General features: G+C 43.4%; 1 protein-coding gene across 2 annotated transcripts in view; it reads left to right on the top strand.

The window, feature by feature from the left end:
- LOC134357056 (protein SSUH2 homolog) overlaps positions 1-19,101 on the top strand; it is an 80,165-nt gene that overhangs the window by 33,317 nt on the left and 27,747 nt on the right. For both annotated transcript variants that reach the window (XM_063068373.1, XM_063068374.1), the window contains exons 5-7: positions 6,195-6,255; positions 17,509-17,633; positions 18,803-18,865. In XM_063068373.1, coding sequence (XP_062924443.1) covers positions 6,195-6,255; positions 17,509-17,633; positions 18,803-18,865 — 249 coding nt within the window. The remainder of the gene's footprint in view (positions 1-6,194; positions 6,256-17,508; positions 17,634-18,802; positions 18,866-19,101) is intronic.

The raw sequence follows: 19,101 nt of genomic DNA on the forward strand, positions 1-19,101 counted from the left end.
TGTGTCAAACAGGCAGCTTGTCCTGTGCCCCTCCACCAGGATATCCATCATTGACCTTGCGAGCTGGTGGGGAGCGCTTTGGTCAAGGGTCATGGAGGCCAGAGTTGAGTCACTGTCTTAGTCTGGCACGGTGGGGTGCCTGGTGAGCACCCGTGGGCGGTAGGCGGTGCGAGGTGGCGCCGACCGAGATGGCCGCCCCATGTCTCACACATGGTGGCGGCATGCAGGCAAGATGGCGACCCTCATGCCTCGCACGCGGTGCTGCTCGATCCCGCTCGCTGTTTGGACTTACAGGCCTTGGCGAAGTGGCCCTTCTTTCCACAGCTGGAGCAGGTAGCCGGGCAGCGTTTCTGGGGGTGCTTCTCGAGTCCACAGAAGTAGCACTTCGCCGACTCGCAACTGGCAGCAGCCGTGGTCGATTCGCTGGCGGGTTGCGGGGTCTGTAGCGCCCACGAGGCCGTCGGGAGATCGCGTACCTGGAGAGCATCTGAGTTGTGGAGAGCGGCCTCCAGCGTGTCGGGCAGCTCAGTCGCCGAACGTAAGGTAAGATCGGCGTGTTCCAGCAGCCGCTGGCGCACATACACTGACCTGGTCCCCATGACGAAGGTGTCTTTCACTAGAAGCTCCGCATGCTGTTCGGCCGTCAGTTCCCGGCAGTCGCAGGTCCGCATCAGTGTCTGTAGGGCCCGGACGAACTCAGCACTCGACTCTCCGGGCTGCTGCTGCCGCGTCGCTAAGTGATGTTGTGCATAGATGGCATTTACCAACCGCAGGTATTGTCTTCTGAGGGCGCTCATCGCGCCGTCGTAGCTCGGCTGGTCTCTGACCATCGAGTAGACCCATGGACTGACCCTGGAGAGGAGAACTCTGCACTTCGCGGTGGACTCGGTCACTTCAATCTCCTCCAGATATAATTCGAAGCCGGCCAGCCAGAGTTCGAAAGCATTTCCGGCTTCAGGTGTTTGCGGGTCGAGGTCTAACTTGTCGGGTCTCAGGACGTGTTCCATGCTTTAAAATTACTGCTAATAGAATTGATGCACTATCAATTGCTCCAAAAGACTGGAAGTAGAGTAAATACTGAAAGGCTTTTATTAACAGTAAAATAGGTCTCGTCCCTGCTGAGTATCTGCCCTGGACTGAGAGGAGGAGCAGTGGCACAATCGCCTTTATTCAGGGGTCTGTGGGAGGAGCCATTATTTTACCACACAAGCTCTCTTAGGCTTTTATATAAGGGACTTGAGCATCTGCGGATTTTGGTATCTGCGTGGGTTCCCGGAACCAATCCCCTGTGGATACAGAGGGCCGACTGTAGTTGGTAGAGGGAGTGGTGTTACAAGTTTTATAAGGAAAGGGATATGACATAGAGTTGTACATGTAAATTAAGTATGTGAGGCACTGGTAGAAGTATTTAATTTAACAGGTGGGGTATTAAAATGGTAAATTTTTATAACCCTTGTGGAGAGCTTTTGATTGATTTGTTGGAAATCATATGTAGCTCGAGCTCACTGAAGGACGTATGGTGCAGGGATTTTAACACACATAGTTCACTGTGGGGTTGTCCGCAGAATGATGGTAATGGTTTGATTGTAGAAGAATTTTTACATATTTCACATCTTGTGTGTCTTAATGATGGGAGGCGAATGAGATTTAATGTTCTTAATAGTTCTGAAACTGCTACAGATTTAACTTTAGTTTCAAACATTCTGGCTGGAGTGAGTGAGTGGGTGTCATGGGAGATGAAACATTGGGGAGCGATCATTTTCCTATATTTATAAGCTTGGGGGTGGATTTATATAGGGGACAGGAGGCCACTTATAGGCAGTGGAATTTTGGTAAAGCATATTGGGAGAAGATTAAGGTTTGATGTGATGAACGTCTATCAGGGCTGAATGTTGAGGATGATGTGGATTTCTGCAATGAAAGGTTATGTCACAATATTCATCAAACTGCAGTGGAAGTGATTCCTATTAAAAAGGGCATTAATAGGAAAAAGGCTGTACCATGGTGGATTGAAGCGTGTGCAGAGGCAATAAGGGAGAAAAATAAGGCATTTAGGAAAGTTAAGTATCACTCTCCGAGTGACCTTATTAAGTTTAAAAGGGCACAGAACGTGGTGAGGAAAGTAGTGAAAGTTGTGAGAAAGTTTTACTGGAGGTCCTATTGTAACAGTATTGTGTTAAACTTGGAGATATTTGGGGAATGATTAAAAATGGGGGCGGGGGAGTGGAACTCACAGGGCTAATAACATTCCAGTGTTGGTTTAAGAAGTCAATACGATTGTTAGTGAAACAGAGAAGGACGAGTTACTGACGTGGTCGTTTGCTACAATTCATAATCAAGATAATATAAGTGAAGAGGCTAAACAATGTAGGGATAAGGTTCCAAGTGAATACTCTGATGTGTTGGAAGCTAGCTGTAGCAAAGATAGTATTAGTGATGTAGAGTGTTCTTTGTGTGAATTTAAGAAAGCTATTAATAGTATGGGTTAGACAGCTCCAGGAATGGATGACATATGTTATTGTATGTTTAAACATATGGCCAACAACTCTCTTATGGTAATATTACAATTAGAAACATAGAAAACCTACAGCATAATACAGGCCCTTCGGCCCACAAATCTGTGCCGAACATGTCCTTACCTTAGAAATTACCCATAGTCCTCTATTTTTTTGAGCTCCATTTACCTGTCCAGGAGTCTCTTAAAAGACCCTATCGTAAATTATATTGATTTAATTGCTGCTGATAGAATCAGCAATATTAGAAATATTATCAGAATAATGGGAACACATGATCAGAAATATGAATATTTTCAAATGCATGTTTTAAATTTCTGTGATTGTTGAACTATGCAGAAAAATTATAACTTTGTTTGCCTTCAATATCTATCTCACAAGCTAAAACAACAAATTTGCATAGTATACCATCACTTAAGTTGTTCACTTCTTTTGATATGTCTGGAAATCTGAAGGGAAATCTATTTTTTCTGCATTTAAAAGAAAGGGAAATCTATCATCATCTCTATGAATAGACTTGGAATTGGTAGGATTGAAATTTTTGCCAGAAATAGGATAAAGTTCCAAGCAACCCTGAAGTTCAGCATGTAGAGCTACTAAAGTTCAAAGGAATGAAGAAAATATTGAGAAACTAATCAACATTCTTGAATCGTATTTGGAATTTAGGCCATCTTTCCTCCGTCACATGCCGATGATAATAGACCTGATTCTGACTCTGATTCATGGAAAATGGCAGTGGTAGTACCTATTCTAAAACCTGGAAAACTCCCATTGGATCCTTCTAGTTATAGACCAATATCTTTAACGCCCCATTTGTGTAAACTTATGGTAATAGAGCGGTTGAATTCTATTTTGGAACAAAGAGGTGATATAGCGTTTTCTCAGAGTGGATTTTGGAAGGGTAGAACGACATTGGATTCAGTTTTATGTTCGAAGATGATATTAGGAAAGCACAGGTAAATAAAGAAGTTGTAATAGTAGTATATTCTGATACAGAAAAAGCATATGATATGTTATGGAGGAAGGGTCTTTTGATTAAATTATGGAAATTAGGAGTGGGAGGAAGGCTGTATAATTTTTGCTAAGTTTTTTATTTGGATGGTCTATGCAGGTAAGGGCAGGAAAGGTATATTCCGGCTTCTATGAGATAGGAAGTGGGACTCCATAATAGACAATAGACAATAGGTGCAGGAGTAGGCCATTCAGCCCTTCAAGCCAGCACCACCATTCACTGTGATCATGGCTGATCATCCACAATCTGTAATCTTTTCCTGCCTTCTCCCCATATCCCTTCACTCCGCTATCTTTAAGAGCTCTATCTAACTCTTCTTTGAAAGAATCCATAGAATTGACCTCCACTGCCTTCTGAGGCAGAGCATTCCACAGAACCACAAGGCCGTATTTGCAGCCCTTTATTGTTTAATATTATGATTAATGATATTTTCTCTGAGGTAGGTACTGGGGGTGGGTAGATCACTTTTTGCAGATGATGGAGCTTTATGGATCAGAGGAAAAATTTCAATTTTAACTACTGTATATAGGATGCAATTACTAATTAATAAGGTCAAACAGTGGGCAAATAGATGGGGTTTTAAGCTTTCAGTAGCTAAAACACAAGTTATATGTTTTACAAAGAGGATCGATAGACCTGCACTTGAAATTATATAGTCAAACTCTTGAAGAAGTGTCAGTGGTAAGATTTCTTGGCACGTGGTTGGATAATAAGCTGATATGGAAGCACTGTATCAGTAGGATAATTAACAAGTGTAAAGGGGCATGAAATATCCTTGGGCGTCTATGTGAGTATTCTTGGGGTGCTACATGGAAATCTCTGTGACCACATATATTTGTTTAATTAGAAAGGTACTTGATTGTGGCTGTGTGGCTTGTGGATGAGCTCACCCTCAAATTTAAAATGTTTGGATGTGACACAAGCTCGGGCTCAGGTTGTGTTGTGGTGCAGAAAGGTCATCTCCTGTTTCAGCTTTACTGGTTGAAATGGGACAATTACCCTTACAGTTGTGGGGGATGAAGTTGTTGTTAACGTACTGGGTTAACTTGAGGGTGCAGAGGAAGGATCACCCTGTTAAAAGTGTGTGGGAAGACTGTTAGGAACATCACAGGAAGAGTGTTTTTAGTTTTGGGTGGCTGGGTTCTCATCGCGCTAGGAATATGGGTTTGCTGGATTATGTAATTTGTCCCACTGTAGCTTTTTCAGTAACCCCACTGTGGTTTTTTTCCAATGGCTTTAGTTGATTTTAGGTTGCATGATTTAATGAAATCCAAAGATCCTGATATGCCTGAGAGTCTGTTGGTTCATCAGTATGTTAAGGAGAATTACTGTGATGTGTTAACCATTTTTACTGATGGACCAAAAGATAATTTAACAGAGAATGTCAGTGTGGCAATTTTTGTGCCTGAATTACAGGTAACAATAAAGAACTGTCTTACTAACTATTTAACAGTGTATACTGCGGAACTGGTTGCCATCATTTTGGGCTCACAGTAGGTGGTGGAAGTCTGCCTTTGCAAAGTTATAATATGTTCAGATTCTTTTTCAGTTTTGACTAGTCTTAAAACAGGTCGTGCTAGCAGTGGTCTGATTTACTGCTGGAAGCTCTTTAAACATTATTTCATATTCAAAGTATTGGTTTACATGTCTTTTTCTTATGGGCCTCTGCACATAGACATGTTGAGGGGAACGAGCGGGTTGATTGTTTGGCCAAAAAAGCTGTTAAAAGTTCATCTGATGTTCCACTTAGTAAATCAGAAGCTAAGGGATTGGTGGGGCTAAGGAGGAAGGGATTATGGCAAGACCTGTGGGATAATGGGTATAAAGGGAGGTACCTTTACAGAATACATAAAACGGTTGGATTGATGGGAGAAGGGGATAAGACAAGAAGGGAAGCAGTTATATTTACTCGACATAGAATTGGGCATACTATGCTTAATTATTCCTTGTATCTTGTTGGAAAACCACTCTGGGGTGTGTAGGTGTTGTCATCGTTATGAAACAGTTGAACATATTTTTTTACAATGTGAAGCAGATAAGGTTGAAAGAAAGCAAATGCAGGCTGCACTACTAGCTTTGTGGGGGTTGACAGTTTTCATTTAAAGACTTTGCTAAGTTATAAAAGTGACTTTAATTCAATTCATAATACAGATTATTTAAAATCTGTAGGGCTTTTTGGGGTAATTTAGTTTTCAGTTGATAAAGAACTAGTAGGGGTTTTAATTCCCAACTCTCTACACCACACTCCAGTGCAGTTAGTGGCAGTAATGCACCTTTAAGTTGGACTGCCACTGCCATTAAAAGTCAGAAGGAGAAGAGGCTATCATTGGATGCTGGGCTATGAATGGTCCTGATACAATTCTAGACTATATTTGGCCTCTAATAATGGGGTGCTAAGCTTTGTCTGCTGATGATAGGTTATCTGGCTATGGTTGGCCCCTGTTGCAGCTACAGACCACAAACAGTTTCTAATGATGAATGCTTGCCTATGTTTTCTGATGATTGCATGCTGGACTTTGTTTGGAACTTGTCACTGGAGAGGGGCTGGTGTTGCCTCAGGGAGCTTTGACTGGCCTCTGATTAGGGCTTTTGCTGACCTGGGTTATAATGTGCAGCCTCTTTAGAGGTAATATTTTCTCCAGTTACCAGAATACTTTTGTCTCTTCTAGTACCGCCTCGAGACCTTCACTGAATCCCGGCTAACTGAATGGACTCATGTACCCTTCACTGGTGAGTGTGTGTTAGCAAAGTGCCCATTTTTACTGTTTTCACAATGACAGCAGCAGTCAGCTACTGGGACAGAGAGATCAATATCAGCCATCCACCTGAGGGTACATATCTCAACCATTGTTCAATGCTCACTTCAGCTTGAGTTGTTTAAGGTAGATTGACCCAAGTTAAGTCACAGAGCCCACTTTTGGTTGTTTGGCTCAATCAGTGGTTGAACAGGAGCTGTGGGATTGTACTATTCAGGGGCATGAAGGACATACATACAGAAAGGTGTGGGAAGAGGGCCAGTAACATCGTGAAGGATCCCACCCACCCTGCTCATGGACTATTTGTCCCACTCCCATCACAGAAGAGGCTTTGTAGCATCTGCGCCAGACCCACCAGACTCAAAAACAGTTACTTGCCCCAAGCAGTAAGGCTGATCAACTCCTTTATACCCCCGACCACCAATACTACTTTATTATTTCATGTAAGAGTCACTTTGTGTACAGACGCTCCTGTGCCTAGCCTAACTTTATGGTCATACATTCAATCTATGTATATAAGCTATCTTATGTATTTACAGCATATGTATTGTGTTTTTTATTATTATGTTCTTTATAAGGCATTAGGTAGAAAGCTGAAAAGCAGGACCTGCAGGGTAGTGATCTCTGGATTGCTGCCTGTGCTACATGCCAGAGAGGACGAGTATAGGATGATTTGGCAGGTGAATGTGTGAATGTGTGGCTGTGTGGTGCAGGGGACAGGTTTTCAGATTTATGGATCATTGCAATCTCTTCTGGGGAAGTTATGACCTGGACAAAATGGATGGGTTACACTTGAACCCAAGGGGGGACCAATATCATTATGGGCAGGTCTGCCAGAGCTGTTTGGCAGGGTTTAAACCAGTATGGCCGGGGGATGGGGACCCGAGTGATAGTGCTGAGGATGAGGTAGAGGCAGTATGTAGTGAGCCTGCTAGCAATGAGGGGCTGGTGATAGGGAAAAATTGCCATCAACAGGATGAGTTGCAGTGTAAAAAGTGAACAAAATTGAAAGGGTGAATAAGGAACTGAAATTGTTATATTTGAATGTATGCAGTATATGGAATAAGGTAGATGAACTTGCAGCACAGTTACTGAGTGGCATGTATGACGTTGTGGGCGTCACTGAATCTTGGCTGGGAGCTTAATGTCCAAGGATACACATTGATTCGAAAGGACAGGCAGGTAGGTGGGGGGTGGGGTGGAGGTGGTGGCTGTGCTGGTAAAAAAAGTAAAATCAAATCATTAAAAAGAGTGACATAGGATCAGAAGGTGTAGAATCATTGTGGATAGAGCAAAGGAATTGCAAGGGTAAAAAGACCCTAATGGTAGGTATTTACAGACCCCCAAACACTAGTAAAGATGTGGTTTGCAAATTACAATGGGAGATAGAAAATGCATGCGAAAAGGGCAGTGTTATGAAAGTCATGATGGGTTTCAGTATGCAGGTAGATTGGGAGAATCAGGTTGATGCTGGCCCTGAAGAGTGCTTACGAGTTGGCTTTTTAGAGCAGCTTATGGATGACCCCACTAAGGGATCAGCTATTCTGGCTTGGATGTTGTGCAATGAATCGGAATTGATTTGAGAACTAAAGGTAAAGGAACCCTTAGGGACCAGTGGTCATAATATGATATAATTCAGCCTGCAATTTGAGAAGAAGAAATTAAAACCAAATGTATCAGTATCACTGTGGAGTAAAAAGGAATTACATAGGCATGATAGAGGAGCTGGCCAAAATTGACTGGAAGGGAACACTAGCAGGGATGATGGCAGAGTAGCTATGGCTCAAATTTCTGGAAGCAATTCAGAAGGTACAGGTTATGTACATCCCAAAGAAGAAATATTCTAAAGGCAGAATGACCCAACTGTGGCTCGCAACATAAAATCCAAAGAGAGGACACATAATAGAGCAAAAATTAGTGGGACGTTAAAGGATTGGGAAGCTTTTAAAACCCAACAGAAGGCAACTAAAAAAAGTCATAAATAAGGAAAAATGGAATGCAAAAGTAAGTTACCAATAATATTAAAGAATGTACCAAATGTTTCTTCAGATATATGAAGTGTAAAAGGGAGGCAAAAGTAGATATCAGACCGTTGGAAAATGATGCTAGAGAGGTAGTAACTGGAGATGAGCTGAATAAGTGTTTTGCATCAGTGTTCTCTGTAGAAGACACTAGCAGGAAGCCAGGAGTTCGAGAGTGTCAGGGGGCAGAAATGTGTGACGTTGCCATTACTGGGGAGAAGGTGCTTGGGAAACTGGAAGGTCTGAAGGTAGATAAGTCACCTGGACCAGATGGTCTACACTGCAGAGTTCTGAAAGAAGTGACTTGAGAGATTGTGGAGGCATTAGTAATTTCCTTTCAAGAATCAATAGATTCTGACATGGTTCTGGAGGACTGGAAAATTGCAAATGTCACTCCACTCTTCAAGAAGAGAGAGAGAGTCAGAAGAAAAGAAATTATGGGCCAGTTAGTCTGACTTCAGCGGTTGGGAAGATGTTGGAGTCAATTGTTAAGGATGTGATTTCAGGTTACTTGGAGGCACATGATAAAATAGGCTGTAGTCAGCATGGTTTCCTTAAGGAAAAACCTTGTTCCTGACAAATCTGTTGGAATTCTTTAAAGAAATAACAAGCAGGAGAGACAAAGAATAATTGGTGAATGTTGTGGTACTTGGATTTTCAGAAGGCCTTTGACAAGGTGCCACACATAAGGCTGGATTAACAGGTTAAGAACCAATGGTATTACAGGAAATATGCTGGCATGGATAAAGCAGTGGCTGATTGGCAGGAGCCAAAGAGTGGGGACAAAGGTGCAAAGACTTGCAAGTCTTTGTGCAGGGTTCTCTAAAGGTTAATTTGCAGGTTATGTCGGTGGTCAGGAAATTAAATGTGATGTTAGCATTCATTTTGAAAAGACTAGAATATAAAGGCAAGGATGTAATGTTGAGGTTTTATAAAGCACTTTTAGCACTGTGAGCAGTTTTGGGCCCTTTATCTAAGAAAGGATATGCTGGCATTGGAGAGAGTCCGGAGGAGGTTCACGAGAATGACTCCAGAATGAAAGGGTTAAAATATGAGGAGCATTTGATGGCTCTGGGCTTGTACTCACTGGAGTTTACAGGAATGAGAGGAGTCACATTCAAACCTATTGAATATTGAAAGGTCTGGAAAGAGCAGATGCGGAGAGGATGTTTTCTATCGAGAGGCAGTCTCAAACCACAGCCTCAGAATTGAGGGCCATCCATTTAGAACAGAGGTCAGGAAAATTTCTTTAGCCAGAAGGTACTGAATCTGTGGAATTTGTTGCCACAGAGGCCATGTAAGCCCAGTCATTGGGTATATTTAAGGTGGAGGTTGATAGGGTCTTGATTAATCAGGGTGTCAGGAAGGATCAGGTTACAGGGAGATAGTAGGAGAATGGTGTTGAGAGGGATAATAAATCAACCATGATGGACCATAGGACTATAAGATATAGGAGCAGAAGTCAGCCATTCGGCCCATTGAGTCTGCTCTGCCATTCAATCATGGCTGATCCAATTCTTCCAGTTATCCCCACTCCCCTGCTTTCACCCCATAACCTCTGATGGCCTGGCTAATCAAGAACCTATCTATCTCTGTCTTAAATGCACCCAATGACTTGACCTCTACAGCCATTCGTGGCAACAAATTCCACAGATTTACCACCCTCTGACTAAAGTAATCTCTCTGCATCTCAGTTCTAAAAGGACGTCCTCCAATAATAGTCTGCCCATTTATTTCTTCCACCAAAGTGCATGACTATACACTTTCCAACATTTTATTTCATTTGCCATTTCTTTGCCCATTCCCCTAAACTATCTAAGTCTCTCTGCTTCCTCAACACTGCCTGCTCCTCCACCTACCTCTGTTCATCGGCAAATTTAGCCACAAATCCTTTAATACCATAGTCCAAATCATTGACATATATCGTAAAAAGCAGTGGCCCCAACACTGACCCCTGTGGAACTCCACTGGTAACCGGCAGCCAGCCAGAATAGGATCCCTTTATTCCCACTCTCTGTTTTCTGCCAACTAGCCAATGCTGCACCCATGTTAGTAACTTCCCTGTAATTCCATGGGCTCTTATCCTGCTAAGCAGCCTCATATGCGGCACCTTGTCAAAGGCCTTCTGAAAATCCAAGTATACCACTTCTACTACATCCCCTTTGTCTACCCTGCTTGTAATTTCCTCAAAGAATTGCAGTAGGTTAGTCAGGCAGGATTTTCCTTTCAGGAAACCATGCTGCCTTTGGCCTATCTTGTCATGTGCCTCCATGTACTCCATAATCTCATCCCTAACAATCGATTCCAATAACTTCCCAACCACTGATGTCAGGCTAACAGGTCTATAGTTTCCTTTCTGCTCTCTCCCACCCTTCTTAAATGGCAGAATAACATTTGCAATTTTCCAGTCATCCGGTACAATGCCAGAGTCTATCGATTCCTGAAAGATAATTGTTAATGCCTCCGCAATCTCTCCAGCTACTTCCTTCAGAACCCGAGGGTGCATTCCATCAGGTCCAAGAGATTTATCCATCCTCAGACCATTAAGCTTCCTGAGCACCTTCTCAGTCTTAATTTACACTGCACAAACTTCACTTCCCTGACACTCTTGAATGTTTGGTATACTGCAGACATCTTCCATCGTGAAGACTGATGCAAAATATGCATTCAGTTCCTCTGCCATCTCTCATTACAATATCTCCAGTTTCATTTTGTATTGGTTCTATGTCTACCCTTGACTTTCTTTTACCCTTATATATACTTAAAAAAGCTTTTAGTATCTTCTTTGATATTAGTCGCCTGCTTCCTCTCATAATTCATCTTTTCCTTTTGAATGACCTTCTTAGTTTCCTTCTGCAAGTTTTTTAAAGCTCCCCAATCCTCTATCTTCCCATTAGCTCTGGCATCCTTGTATGCCCTTTCTTTTGCTTTTACTTTGGCTCTGGCTTCACTTATCAGCCACAGTAGTGTCCTCCTTCTCTTTGAAAATTTCTTCTTATTTGGAATATACTTCCCTCATTTTTTGCAGAAACTCCAGTCATTGCTGACCTGCTGTCTTTCTTGCAAATGTTCCTTTCCAGTCAACTTCGGCCAGTTCCCCTCTCATACCGTTGTAATTTCCTTTATTCCACTGAAATACTGACACATTGGATTTTACTTTTTCCCTCTCAAATTTCAATGTGAACTCGATCATATTGTGGTCACTGTTCCCTCAGGGTTCCTTAACCTTAAGCTCTCTTATTACCTCCAGATCATTGCACAACACCCAATCCAGCACAGCCTATCCCCTAGTGGGCTCAACAACAAGCTGTTCTAAAAAGCCATCCCTTAGACATTCTACAAATTCTCTCTCGAGGTCCAGTACTGACCTGGTTTTCCCAATCCACTTTCATGTTAAAATCCCCAACGATTATCATGACATTACCTTTCTGATGTGTCTTTTCTATCTCCTGCTGTAATTTGTAATCCACATCCTGGCTGCTGTTTCAGAAGCCTGTATACAACTGCCATTAGGGTCCTTTTACCCTTGCCATTTCTTAACTCAACCCATAGAGACTCTACACCTTCCAATCCTATATCATCTCTTTACAGTGATTTAATATTATTTCTTATACATAGAGCGACACCACCCCTTTTGTCTACTAACCTATCTTTCTGATATACCGTATATCCTTGGACATTAAGCTCCCAATGGCAGCCAACCTTTAGCCAAGTTTCAGAGATGGCCGCAACATCATATTTGCCAATCTGTAGCTGAATTTCAAGATCGTCCATTTTATTCCTTATGCTGCGTGCATTCAAATACAACACTCTCAGTCCAGTATTTGTTGCTTTCTGTTTTAACTGCAGCACGTCTCTATTGCCCTGTAACTCATGCCACTGGCTGTGATTAAGCCTCATCTCCTGCCTGTTCTTTCTATAATCTCTGTTGCATGTTATCTTTGATTTATTTTTGTTTTCCCCTTCCTCAGCCCTATCACTCCGGTTCCCATCCCCCTGCCAAATTAGTTTAAACTCTCCCTAACAGCTCTATTAAATGCACCTGCAAGGATATTGGACCCCTTTGGGCTCAGGTGTAACCCGTCCCTTTTGTACAGGTCATGCAGAAGAGGCCCCAATAATCTAGGAATCTGAAACCCTGCCCCCTACACCAGTCTCTCAGCCACACATTAATAGTCATAGTCATACTTCGTTAATCCCGGGGGAAATTGGTTTTCGTTACAGTTGCTCCATAAATAATAACTAGTAATAGAACCATAAATAGTTAAATAGTAATATGAAAATTATGCCAGTAAATTATGAAATAAATCCAGGACCAGCCTATTGGCTCAGGGTGTCTGACCCTCCAAGGGAGGAGTTGTAAAGTTTGATGGCCACAGGCAGGAATGACTTCCTATGACACTCAGTGCTACATCTCGGTGGGATGAGTCTCTGGCTGAATGTACTCCTGTGCCTACCCAGTACATTATGTAGTGGATGGGAGACATTGACCAAGATGGTATGCAACTTAGACAGCATCCTCTTTTCAGACACCACCGTCAGAGAGTCCAGTTCCATCTCCACAACATCGCTGGCCTTACGAATGAGTTTGTTGATTCTGTTGGTGTCTGCCACCCTCAGCCTGCTGCCCCAGCACACAACAGCAAACAAGATAGCACTGGCCACCACAGACTCGTAGAACATCCTCAGCACCGTCCGGCAGATGTTAAAGGACCTCAGTCTCCTCAGGAAATAGAGACAGCTCTGCCCTTTCTTGTAGACAGCCTCAGTGTTCTTTGACCAGTCCAGTTTATTGTCAGTTCGTATCCCCAGGTATTTGTAATCCTCCACCATGTCCACACTGACCCCCCCCCCCCCCGGATGGAAACAGGGATCACTGGTACCTTAGCTCTCCTCAGGTCTACCACCAGCCCCTTAGTCTTTTTCACATTAAGCTGCAGATAATTCTGCTCACACCATGTGACAAAGTTTCCTACCGTAGCCCTGTACTCAACCTCATCTGCAGTCTAATATGCCTGATCATGCTACTCTTGCACTCGCTAGCACGTGGCACGGACAGCAATTCCATGATTACTACCCTAGTGGTCCTGCCTTTCAGCATCCTACCTAACTCTCTGAATTCTCTCTTCAGGACCTCCTCCCTTTTTCTACCTATGTCATTGGTACCTACATGTACCAAGACTTCTGGCTGATCACCCTCTCCCTTCAGAATACTCTGCACCTGATCCGAGACATCCCGTACCCTGGCACCTGGGAGGCAACACACCATGCGGGTATCTCTATCAGGCTGACAGAACCTCCTATCTGTACCCCTCACTATGGAATCCCCTATGACTACCGCATTCCTCATAATCTTCCCTCCCTTCTGCACCATGGAACCAGGCTCGGTGCCAGAGATCCGATCACTGTGGTCGTCCTCTGTCAGGTCATCTCCCTCAATCGCATCCAAACTGAGATAACGATTACTGAGGGGGATGGCCACAAGGGTGCTTGCTACAGTCTGAGCTCTTTCCCTCGCTTCCCTGACTGTCACCCACTTATTGAACTCCTGCAGCCTTGGGGATGGAATGGCAGAGCAGACTCAGGGGGCCAAAAAGGCCTAAATCTGCTCCTAGGTCTTATGGTCGTTTACAACCTGCTGACTGGATCTCCTTGCCTTCCTTTTCTACCACTAATCCTCCTGAAGATCCATGTCCCCTCTCCTTATACCCACCTCCTGATGCCACGTACTACCTTACGTTGTTTGATAACACCTTGAGGTGCTCTATGTAATTAAACAGGCCTTTATAAATGTAATGGTACTGTTGTTTGATCCTTTATCTAGTTTTCAATATAAGGATAACCTATAGTCAAATTTATATATTATTAATATTATAAAATGTTATATTATTGTATATAATAACCAAATTTTATTAGTTACTAATAATTGGTTATTAATAACAAACAGTTCATCAGCAAATTACTTACTGAGCAATTGAACTCATGGTACTGAAGACAGAGGAGATTTGAGATAGTTTAATGGGAGGGAGACCACCATTCCCAGCAGGTGAGGTGTGTGGGGAGCAGGTGCCTCAGAACGCAATGTTGGCATTTATTTCAAGAGGACTAGAATATAAACACAAGGATATAATGCTGGGGCTTTATAAGGCAGGAGAAGGATATCATAGAAAGGAGAAGCACATCATAGAAAGCATCCCATCCAGATAATCACGGCCTGCTATGACAACTGCCCTGCTAGTGAACATGAGTAACTGCAGAGAGCTGCGGACACAACTCAACAAATCACAGGAACCAGCCTCTCTTCCATGGATTTAGTCAACACTTCTCACTGCTGCAGTAAAGCAGCCAGCATTATCAAAGATTCACCCTCCCCAGACATTTTCGCTTCTCGCCTCCCACCCCCCCCCACCCCCGCCTCCATTAGGCAGGAGATAGGAAAGCCTGAAGCACTTCAGATCAAGGTTGAGGGCAGCTTCTATCCTGCTATTATAAAACTATTGAATGGTGTCCTAGTACGATTAGGTGAACTGTTGACCTCACATTCTGCCTCGTTGTGACCTTCCACCTTGCTGTGTATCTGCACTGCACTTCCTCTGTATGGTAACAAGTTATTCTGCTCTCTGTTATTTTACCTTATTCAACCTCAATGTCCTGTGTAATGATTTAATCTGTGTGAGCAGTATGCAAAACAAGGCTTTCACTGTACCTCAGTGCACATGATAACAAAAAACCAGTTTGCCCATTGACATTACCAATTTCCTTGGAAAACCATAGTATGACTGGAGTAACAAGCAAATTGCAAGTGGAATTCGTGGGTCAAGCAGCATCTGTGGAGGGAAAGGATTTGTCTATGTTTTGGTGCAGGGCATTAACCCAAATCACTGACAGTTCCTTTCAATCCACAGATGCTGGTTGACCCACCTAGTTCCTCCAGCAGTTTGTTTGTTGCTCCAGATTCCAGTATCTGCAGGCGTATGACTGTACTGTTGAACCCTGACATGTTTGTGATCCAAAGATACTTTGGAAGTCAAGAATGAGGCACAAAACTTGTTGCTTACGTCGTTTCATTAAATGTTACAAGAACAAAAAGCAAACAAGAAAGAGCTGAGAGAACTCTTGCTATGAGGCTACTTAGCAAGATATAATCCTATGGCGTTACAGGAAAGATATTGGCATGGATAGTGAAATGGCTGACAGGCAGGAGGCAGCGAGTAAGAATAAAGGGAGCCCTTTCTGGTTGGCTACCAATGACTAGTGGTGTTTCTCAGGGGTCAGTATTGGGACCGCTACTTTTCACACTGTTTGTCAATAATTTAGATAATGGAATTGATGGCTTTGTGGCAAAGTTTGCGGGTGATACGAAGATAGGTGGAGGGGTAGGTAATGCTGAGGAAGCAATGCAATTGCAGCAGGACTTAGATAAATTGGAAGAATGGGCAAAAAAGTGACAGTTGGAATACAGTCTTGGGAAATGTATGATAATGCATTTTGGTAAAAAGAACAATAGTGCAGACAATTATCTAAATGAGGAGAAGGTTCAAACATCAGAGGTGCAGAGGGACTTGGGAGTCCTCGTGCAAGCCTCCCAGAAGGTTTATTTTACAGGTTGAGTGTGTGGTAAAGAAGGCAAATGCAATGTTGACATTTATTTCAAGGGGAATAGAATATAAAAGCAAGGAGATAATGCTGAGCCTTTATAAGACGTTAGTCAGGCCACACTTGGAGAATTGTCAACCATTTTGGGCCCTATATCTCAGAAAGGATGTGTTGTCATTGGAGAGAGTCCAGAGGAGGTTCACAAGGTTGATTCCAGGAATGCAGGGATTAACATATGAGGAGCATTTGACAGCTTTGGGCCTGTACTCACTGGAATTGAGAATAATGTGGGTGGATCTCATTGAAACCTACCAAATGTCAAAAGGACTGGATAGGTTGGATGTGGAGAGGATGTATCCTATAGTGGGGGTATCCAGAACTAGAGGGTACAGCCTCAAAATTGAGGGGAAATCCCTTAGAATCAGAGGTAAGGAGGAATTTTTTTAGCCAGGGAGTAGTAAACTTGTGGAATGCTCTGCCACAGTCCGTGGTGGAGGCCAAGTTCGTGCGTATATTTAAGGTGGAAGTTGATTGTTTCCTGATCGGTCAGGGCATCAAAGGATATGGCGAGAAGGCAGGTGTATGGGGTTGAGTGGGATCCGGGATCAGACATGATGGAATGGCGGAGCAGGCTCGATGGGCTGAATGGCCTAATTCTGCTCCTATGTCTTATGGTCTTAGAACAAAGAAAGGATAAAGGAAAAAAACGCAGTTTTGGTAATCTCATACTCAGACTAGAGATAACAAAAACTCAATTGATAACAATTAACTTATAAAATAGCCAGATTCAAGAGCTGTGATACCTGATACTGAAAACTGAGAAGATTCAGGAAAAGTACAGAGGCAACTGTACCATAATTATTGGAAAATTCACTGAACCATTACATGTATAAAGGTAATTATATAAAATCAAGCAAACATGGGAAAGTTAAATGATAAGAAATAGAAGAAGTCTACACCAGAAGTACTTACCAAAGTGCCCTACTATGGGCTATGCAATGTTTTCCTTAATGGACAAGAAATATATATTCTGTGGGAATATTATAAATCCAGTACTAAAGAGGGCATCAGTCCAAGGTCCTGATTGAAAGGTGACTCCTTTTATTCCACTTTATTTATTCATTTCTTGGGATTATGGAGTTGCTGCCAGCAGTGATTGCCCAGGAGTGTAAGGAGACGAACTACCTTGAACTGCAGCAGACCTTCTGGTATAGGTGATTCCACAGTGTTGATGAGGAGGGAGTCCAGCATTTTGACCCAGTAACAAGGAAGGACCAGCAATTACACTTCCACGTCAGGATGGTGTGCAGCTTGAAGGCGAACCTGTAAGTGGAGGCCTCCCATTGCCTCTACTGTGCGTGGGATTGGGTTGTGATGTTGACGAGGCCGAGGAAAGTCACTGTAGGCTATTTTGTAGATGGTTCACACTGCAGCCATGCTGGAGGGAGTGAATATTTAGGGAGGTAGATGGAGAGACTGTATGTAGCTGTATATGGGCTGGAAACACCACTATCCACAATATCCTACTATTATCCCTTCAGCTGCATGAACAATGGTTTAGCGGGCAAACTTCCCTCTGACTAAGGTTTGTAAACTGTCTCTGTCTGTAGGCCAGTCTGTGGATAGCAGTGCATGTGGAACCCCTCCCCTTCCATGGGACATCACGGTCGAGATGCCGCCAGTGTTTCAGGACTTCACGAAGAAAGTGCCAGTTCCTCACACTGCAGCTGTCAAGGTAACTACAGATGGGGGAATCCTGTAGTGGGGCGAAGATTACTTGGTTCAATGTCAACCTTTAGTGGGATATTAAGTGAAGAATTTAATTTGTAAAAAACCTTTTCACAAGTTCAGACTGATCCTGAATCAGTTATTTTCTAATTTTACCTGATCCCAATCTACTATCAGCTTCCTGCACTGGCCGAGCCTATCTCACCCACCTGAGGATAGGTAACCTTATTCTGTGCCGGTTGAACCATGCTGATGGAGCACCCATTTGCAATGTGTACAAGTGCAATGAATCCCAATATATCCTGCAATGGAATGAATCCTATCCCTGTTATAGAGTCATAAAGCACTACAGCACCAAAACAGGCCCTTCAGCCCATCTAGTCCTCACTGAACTGTTATTCTGCCTCGTCCCATCAACCCACACCCGGTCCATAGCTATTGCCTTTCCATCCCTGAAATTTATCTTAACTGTTGGAATCGAACCCACATCCACCACTTCTGCTGGCAGCATGTACAACGCTTTCACCATCCCTGAGTGAAAAATTCCTCCCTCAGGTTCCTCAGTCACCATTCATCCTCTGACCTCTAGCTGTAGTCTCGCCTAACCTTTGTGGAAAAAGCCTACTTGTGTTTACCCTCTCTACATGTTCTAGGGAAGTCCCAGCTGGATACAACCATTCCATGCTGATTTTGTCCAAGACTAATTGCCTGTTCTGATGCACGCACTCCCATCTTGATGCACAGTTCTTTTCCAATCCAGGCTACCCTGGCTTAATGTCATCAGGCCTGGTCTCTTTCACACTGCCTTCACTGATCCAATCTGTTAAGACCCAGGCTACCCTGACTGCAACTCAAGTGTGTACAGGGGTCACAGTAGACATAGAACTGAACTGCACAACCCAACTCACCTGTGCTGATCAAGTTGTCTACCTGAGCTGGTCCCATTTACTTACATTTGGCCTGTGTGCCTCTAAGCATTTCTTATCTACGTTCCTGTTCAAAAGTGTTAACTGTGCCTGCCTCAACCACTTCCTCTAGCAGCTTGTTCACTTGTGCACCACACTCTACGTGAAGAAGTTGCCCTCCAGGGCCCCTTTAAATACTTCCCCTGCTGTGATCTCTGGTGATGGTGGTGTTCTCGGGCCTGGTGATGTGACCCACTGTCTCTTCTTTCAGCGTTGCCACAAGTGCAAGGGCAGAGGGAAGTACCGGTGTTCACAGTGCGGCGGAAAAGGAAAGGTGGGTTGTGGTCAGTCCAATCTTTACAACTCTCTTAGCCTGTTAACGTTGGTAATACTTATCCTCGAGTCCAGCTTTTCTCTTCACCCCCAGAGGCGCCTGTCTGTTGCCAGGATACAGTTCGTCGGGTACAGCATCCCACTAACATCTGGCTGTACAGACGGAAGGCTTTTCAGTTGCCTTCATAGCATTTGTTACGATGCTTTTGAGATCAAAGTCAAGAATGAGGCATAAAA

Source organism: Mobula hypostoma, chromosome 15, assembly GCF_963921235.1.
Source record: "Mobula hypostoma chromosome 15, sMobHyp1.1, whole genome shotgun sequence".
Lineage (NCBI taxonomy): Eukaryota > Metazoa > Chordata > Chondrichthyes > Myliobatiformes > Myliobatidae > Mobula > Mobula hypostoma.